This window comes from Rattus norvegicus, chromosome 19 (genome assembly GCF_021556685.1).
Source record: "Rattus norvegicus strain SHRSP/BbbUtx chromosome 19, alternate assembly SHRSP_T2T, whole genome shotgun sequence".
Lineage (NCBI taxonomy): Eukaryota > Metazoa > Chordata > Mammalia > Rodentia > Muridae > Rattus > Rattus norvegicus.
Window position 1 is genome coordinate 39,036,730 of NC_141552.1, and position 7,300 is coordinate 39,044,029.

General features: G+C 51.2%; 1 protein-coding gene across 1 annotated transcript; it reads left to right on the forward strand.

Annotated features, from left to right (window-relative positions):
* The first annotated feature begins 602 nt into the window (after positions 1-602).
* Positions 603-6,540, forward strand: C19h19orf53 (similar to human chromosome 19 open reading frame 53). The gene is given in 3 exon segments (NM_198728.2): positions 603-714; positions 801-856; positions 2,897-6,540. Coding segments are annotated over 3 exon segments (282 nt in total). The 5' UTR covers positions 603-626; the 3' UTR covers positions 3,035-6,540.
* Positions 6,541-7,300: the final 760 nt, after the last annotated feature.

The window sequence follows — 7,300 nt, forward strand, 5'->3', positions numbered from 1 at the left end:
TACAACCTGCTTTGCTTTATTTCTTGAACTCGACAATTAGGCTAGACTGCAACTTAACACTGGGATAGTAGGTGTGTGCAACTCAGGTTCTCATGCATAAACAATAAGCACTTTATCCCCTGGGCCATGTTCCTAGGCACCAGGTGCATGTTTTAAATTTTTTAAAATTAAAGAGAACATAGCTGGGGCTTTAGCTGAGACAGCTCTTGTGCCGCAAGTATGCGACTGCTATCTGTCCCCAACCCAGCTGCAAAATTAATGCATCATCATAACCTAAGAGTTTTGTTTTGTTTTTTTTTTTTGTTTTTTTTTTGTTTTTTTTTTTTAGTGACATCTTTATTCTGTGCGTGTGTCCTGTGATCTAAAGGAGTCAGGTCTCAGCCTCCCAAGTGCTGATATTAAACGTTTGAACTTTTATGCATAAAAACCACATATTCTATAATACCAAATATGATTTTACCCCTGAAAATGTTAACATAATTTTCGTTCCAACTTTTTGGACAGCTGTTCTTAAAGTGTACCGCTCTGTGTTTGTGAAGCCTTGAGCCTTTGCGTCCCACTCTAGCCAATGACGTCCCGCGACTTCCGGCTCTCGTTGCCCCGCCTCTTCCGGCTTTCGGTGGAACATGGCGCAGGGACAACGCAAGTTCCAGGCGCAGAAACCTAAAAGCAAGGCGGCGGCGGCGGAGCGGAGCCGTGGGCCGCGGAAAGGCGGTAAGGAACGGGGTGGGGAGGAGGGAGAGAGGACGACGAACTCCGGGAGGGCGGTCCAGGCTCACCGGCTGGTGCCTCTCCCCCAGGTCGAGTCATCGCTCCCAAGAAGGCGCGCGTTGTGCAGCAGCAAAAGTTGAAGAAGGTTAGTGAAGCGATGCAAGTGATCCGGGATGGCGGGCAGCTGAGAGGATTCCCAGCTGCAAGTCTGTGTCCTCCCTTGTTCCAAGAATCCTAGCCCCGCCCTTAGCTTCTGAGGGCTTCAGTTGCGCGTTAGGGACTGTCAGTAGAAAGCCTCGAGTTTTTGTTGTTTTTAATGTATATGAGTGTTTTGCCTCTGTGTGTGTGTGTGAGCGTGCGCGCCTTGTACCCGAAGAGGTTAGAAGAAGATGTCCAAAACCCTAGAACTAGAGTCATTAGCGGTTTTTGAGCCATCATATGTGTGCTGGGAACTAAATCCTCGTCTTAAGAGTCAGAAGTGCTAAAGGCGGGTTTGACAGCCCAGGCCTTTAATCCCAGCACTAAAGAAGCAGAGGCAGGAGGATCTCTGAGTTCAAGCAAGCCTGGTCCAGGACAGCTAGGCTACACGAACACTGTCTTGGAATAAATGTATGTATGTATGTATGTATGTATGTATGTATGTATGTATGTGTGTGTGTATGTATGTATATGTGCGTATGTATGTGTGTGCTTTTAACAGCGGAGTGATGTTCTAACCTCCAAAATAATGTTTTAATTATGTGTGTACGAGTGCGTATGCCCATAGAGGCCAGAAGAGGGCATCAAATCTCCTGGAGTTGCAGTATGAGCTATGAGCCTGACCTGGGTGTGAGGTACACAACTCAAGTCCTCCGAGAGAGAAGTATGTGCTCTTAAGCTCTGACCCACTCCTCCAGCCGGACTTGTTATCTTTTGTTCTGTCTGCTTCTGTGCTTTGGAGATAGATAGCCCACAAGCCTGGGCTAGCCTGGAGCTCTACAGCCTAGCCTCCAGAGTGCTGCTGTAACTGGTGTGGACCACCCAGCCCTGTTTCTGTAATGCTGCGGATTAAATTCAGACTTGTGCAGACTCGGAGCTCTGCTAATTGTTTCTAGCACCCACAAGGCAGCTCGCAATCATCCCTAACTCCAGTCCTAGGGGATTTCCAGTGCCTTCTGCTCTGCAGGCACATGTGGTACACAGACATGCATGCAGACAAAACACTCATATGCAAAAATAAAAACATAATAAGAAGTACTAAGAAATAAGCTCCAATCTGGCTTCAATCTTAAGCTCATTCTGTCTCCCCAGAGATTTCCCCAAGCAGGTTACCCAATAGCTTGCTCTGCTCCGTGGGCTACCTACTTTCAGGGTCTAAGTGAGCTCCTCCCACAGCCCGCCACTTGACCTTTTGCCCTCTTGGGTTCAGATGGCATCCCTGAACATGGTTCATATCCAGTCTGGTCCCTTTGGCATAGATCCAGAATCCACCTGCTTCTGCCCCATTATCTCCCACCCACCTTCAAGGGAAGCTCCTAGCCAACTCTACTCCCTGCTACAGCAGCTTAGGCACCTGCCAGTGCTCAAAACTGGTTCCCTTTCTATCCAGAACCTTCCATGCTCATGGCTTCTTCCTGCTCAGCAAAAGCCCAAGTCCTTCACCTCCTAGTCCTCATTGCATTTCATCCTTTGGCCTGTCCCGCTTTCTCCCAGATTCTACACGGAGTGCTCACATAGCACACAGTGTCCCTGGAACCTTTTATTAGCAGTACTTTTTCTCATGCTCTCATGACTGACACAGTGCTGTCTATCCCAGAACTCCTGTGCTCACCCCCACGAAGCCGTCATGGTCATAGGAGCTCAGGCAGAGCAGGGGTAGCTGCCAGTGACTTAAAGTGGCTCACTTGGAGCCCTAGGAAAGTAGGTAAGAACAGAAAGGACTATCACCATTACCCTTGGCTTTGGAATCCTGGGCAGGTGCCTATTAATGCAGAGCCTCTGTTTCCCCATCTGTAAAATGGGTGTGAGCAAAGATAGAGATGGGAGGATTTGGTTTGCTTTTGACCTCAGCATGGTAGCATACAGACCTGCAGGGGTGAGTCAGGGCAGGAAGATCTTGAGTCTGAAGTTAATCACAACGAACAAAAGGAAGGCGTGTGTATATTCGGGCTAGGAAGAGTAAGGGATTCTCTGTGTCCTCCCACAGAGCCTGGAAGTAGGGATCCGGAAGAAGATTGAGCATGATGTGGTGATGAAGGCCAGCTCCAGCCTGCCTAAGAAGCTTGCGCTGCTGAAGGGAGCATCAAAGAAGACAGGGGCCACCCCTGGCAAGACACCATCCTGAAGGCACTGGGACTTTGCAGGTGACCCCACAGGCTGGCTGGACTTGAGGGAAGATCCTGCTCCAGTCCTGTTGGACCTTGGAACAGCAGGCAATGGCAAAGCTCCAGGCTAGCTCCCCAGTGCTGAAGAGCGCTCCGCTCCCTCTGCTGCTGTGACGGGGTCTGGCTGTTGTCTCTCCATCAGGGCAGTGCAGAGAGTGTTCGTGACTAGATGGTAATACTCTCTCCCTAGGTGCTGGGCCCCCACCCCAGTCATCTAATGTCAGCCATCATTGTCTGTATCTCCAGTGAGGCACCACCTCCTCCTGTCACACCAGTAATCAGAGCCACTTGGGGACGCTCCAGCGATATCCAATAAAGCTGTGTGCACAGAGGCTATGTGCCGTTCCTGTGCTTTCCTGACCTTGAGGGACTCACACCACTGTAGTCACTCAGACCTGCTGGACTACATGTTGATCGTGTCATATGCAGGGTGCTTGACCAGGTGGCATCTTCCGTGTTGTGGCCCTGGGGCAAGCATTGAGTGTGCTGCTGGCCTATCCCTTTGTGCCCGGCTAAGGAGTTCACCCACTAAGGAGCAGAAACTTGCCTGGTCACCAGTGACTGCCCAATGTTGGTCAGGATTTACTGTCGAGACGGCTTAGTGCTCCCGGGCTGGCTTCTGACTCACCTTAGCCAGCTGCTGGGGATCTGATCCACTTGGTGTGTGCTAAGCAAGCACCTGAGACACACCCGGTGCACTTCGAGAGCACAGGAAGGACCTGCTGGGCTTTAGTCATACCAGGACACAGTTGCCGTCCTACGAGGCAGGGCTCCCTTAGAGGCTGGGTTGTTATTGCCTCCGCTTCTTGCTTGTGATGGGGTAGTGTCCGGGCATGCAGCTTCCTGCCAGACCAACCTTCTGGCTGCCTCACCACAGATCTAGAAGAGTGGATATAACCCCCAGAACCATGAGCTCATCAGTGGCCTGAGTTGGGTTTAGCTTGGTTCTCAGACAGGGTCTCCCTGTGTAGACCAGACTGGCCTCAAACTCAGACCTGTACCTGCCTCTGCCTCCCAAGTTCTGAGATTAAAATGCCTAAGGGCCTGTGTAATTTTTCTGTATGTTGTCTATGTGCACATAAGTACGGGTGCCCAAGGAGGCAAGAGGCACCCCATCATCTAAGGTTAGAATCCGGCAGCTGTGAGCTGCCCTACATGGGTGCAAAGAGAAGTGGGAGCTGTGACCTGCTGGGCTCTCTGGCTGTCAGGTGTTTATGGTAGTAACACTAGGATGGCTGGGCGTGGTGGTGCATGCCTTTAATCCCAGTGCTCAGGAGGCAGGGCCGTCGGAGCTCTGAGTTCCAGGCCAGCCTGGTGTACAGGGAATTTCCGAGCCGTTTGAGTTACATAGACCCTGTGGAAAACAACAGAATCTTAGCTGTCTGTCAACCGGACTAGTGGACCTCAGCTCTGGGTACGCAGCGGCACTCGCAGAGGAGTGATGCAGGAGTAGTGGCTGGGTAACGACCACCTGACCGAAGGCAACATGGGAGCCCGGATGGAAGGAACAGCCTGCAGGAACGCCTATCCAGTGCCTGCACTGGAAAGCTCCAATCAAGCCTTCCCACATGCTCCAAACAACAGGCTGGTGACTTGAACAGAGCTCTCTGGCGCTGTGACACCACTTAGTCCCTATCATGTAAGCAAATCCAATAAATGCCTTTGTATTATATTCTGTCAGTTTCCCCAAGAACTCAGGGAAACAAACATTCCCATGGTTACTCAGACCAGTCTTTGTATTAACTGGGCTGGGCAAGAAATTGCTCCAGCCACCGTGGAATATTATTCAGCCGAATAAATGGAATGAGGGGCTAGAAAGAGAGTTGAGTGGGTAAGGATTTGCCACTAGGTTTAACAACCTGAGTTCAGTCCCCAGAGCCCACATGGTAGGAGAACCAAAAGCAAGTTGTCCTACGACCTCCACCCTTGCACCGTGGCATGCGAGGGCTCCAACGTATTCACGTGTGGATAGAGGTGAAATGGAGGCTTGGGAAGATGGCTGCCCCTATGCTTAATGCTGTAACGGAGGAGCCCATTTTAGCGCCCAGCACCCACAGCAGCTCACGATGCCTGTAACTTCAGTTCCAGGGTATCCAATGTCTTGTTTGGTTGGGTTGGTTTGTTTGTTTGTTTTTTGAGAAGGGATCTCTATGTAGTCCTGGCTGTTCTCTACAGCTCAGTAGACCAGGCTGGCCTTGCACTCAGAAACCCAGCTGCTTCTGCCACACAAGTGCTGAGATTAGAGAGATGTGCCACCACTGCCTGCCCCGGCTTTTCAAAAGCCCTCTGTTCCATGGGCAGGACACACACATGGTGTACTTCCGTGTGTAAGAACACTTACTGAAAATATTTGAAGTATGCAGGGTATGGTGGTTTATGTCTTAATCCTAGCACTCAGGAGGCAGAGCCAGGCAGTTTTCTATGAATTCAAAACTAGGCAGGGTTATGTGGAAAGACCCTGTCCAAAACCAAGAGAGGGGGAGAGGAGAAGAAGCACAGATCCCAGCTGCAACATAGGTGAGCCCTGGAAACACGTGCTGGCGCTGGCCATAGTGCTTACTTGCTTGTAGGGGTGGAGGTAGGAAAACAAGAAGTATAAGATCAGCCTCCACCACATGGCTCAAGGCAGCCCCCTTCCCCCCCTGATTAAAAATGGCCTGGTGGTACACTCCTTTATTCCCAGCACTCAGGAGGCAGAAGCAAAGGATTCTGTGAGGTTGCCCTTGTAAGAAACCAGGTGCGATAAGCAGGTCACTTGTATGAAAGGACAGAGCAGGTGGGACCCCGGAGAGGGCCATGGTGGACAGTGAACTGGGTTTCCTCCTAGTCTGACTAAAAGTTCTGGAACTAAACAGAGGTGAACATTGTACTGCAATGTGGCTTGCTCCTATGTCTGACAACAGCTCCTCTGGAGTCCCGTGATGACCGCAGAGCATCTCATTCTCCCCTTAGAAGACTGGGAGGCCAGGTGCCTGCAGTATGCCCACGAGTAAGCAAGAGCATAGGCTTCATTCAGTTCAACTCAGAGACCTTTGTGGAACAGGCAGTTCAGGACCGTCCACACAGTCAAATGAGATAATGCTGACTCTTTGGACATACACATTTTTAGCTCCCCCACCCCCAAATGTAGCCATCAGTGGTGATGGGCACCTGCAAATTCTGCACTTGAAGAGCTGAGGCATGAGAGTGGCCTGCAGTGTAGGGCTTAGCAGGACCGCCCGTAGAGTTAAGACTGCCCGAAACCAAGAGCTGGGGTATCAGTGGTAGAAAGCTTGCCTGCCACTAGCAAGTGGTCACTTTTGTGGGGTTTAAGGGTCTTCTTTATTTGAGACAGGACAGGATCTCACTAGGTACCCCTGGCTGACTTCGAACTACGTAGACCAAGCTGGTCTCTAACTCACAGAGATCCCACCTCTGCCTCCTCGGTGCTGAAATGTAAAAGATTAAAGTGCTGGGTCCACCACCAGACCTTGTTTGCGTTTGGTCTGGTACTGGGGATGAACCCCAGGGCTTCCACAAGCTGGAGCTAGCCTTCAGCCCTGCCTGTCTCCCCTGCCTTCTGTATTCGTTGCTGAGGCCAAGAAATGTGCTTTCTTCAGGTCCCTCCCTCCTAGACCTGTATAGACCGTGGCCTGTGAGCTGGTGTGTGTGCAAGGGAAAAAAGAAAGGGCATCTCCTGCAGAGAAAGTAGGGAACTGCGCTGGCCTCTCCACATACCACAAACTGCCCACTTTGCCCTGCTGCTGCTGCCTTTGAACTTGCTGGCCAGCCTATGCTGTGAGCCCCAGCAGGAGAGCCCAGTGCTGACTAGGGAGCCACAGCTCATCAGGAGCCACACAGCTCCACAGCTCCACACCTTGCCCCTCTGAGCCACTGACATTGCCACATAGCACAGGAGGATTCTTGAGTGTGCACTCTATGTATGTGTGAGAGTGTTTGGCCTGAATATGTCTGTTCATGACATGTGTCCCTAGTGCCAGAAGGAAGATTGGATCCCCTAGAAGTGAGTTATAGATATTTTTGTAAGCTACCATGTGGGTGCCGGGGAATGACCTCTGAAAGTGTAGCCAGTGCTCTTGGCCTCTGTGCTATCTCCCCAGCCCCTGGAATGCCTTCTTTTTCACCCACCTTTATAGAATAGGGAAAAGCAGGAGACCCGTGGAACCTGGCTCTGAGCCACTGGCAGGCCCTTGGGACCCAGCCAACCTTGCCCCCAACTAGCCTTG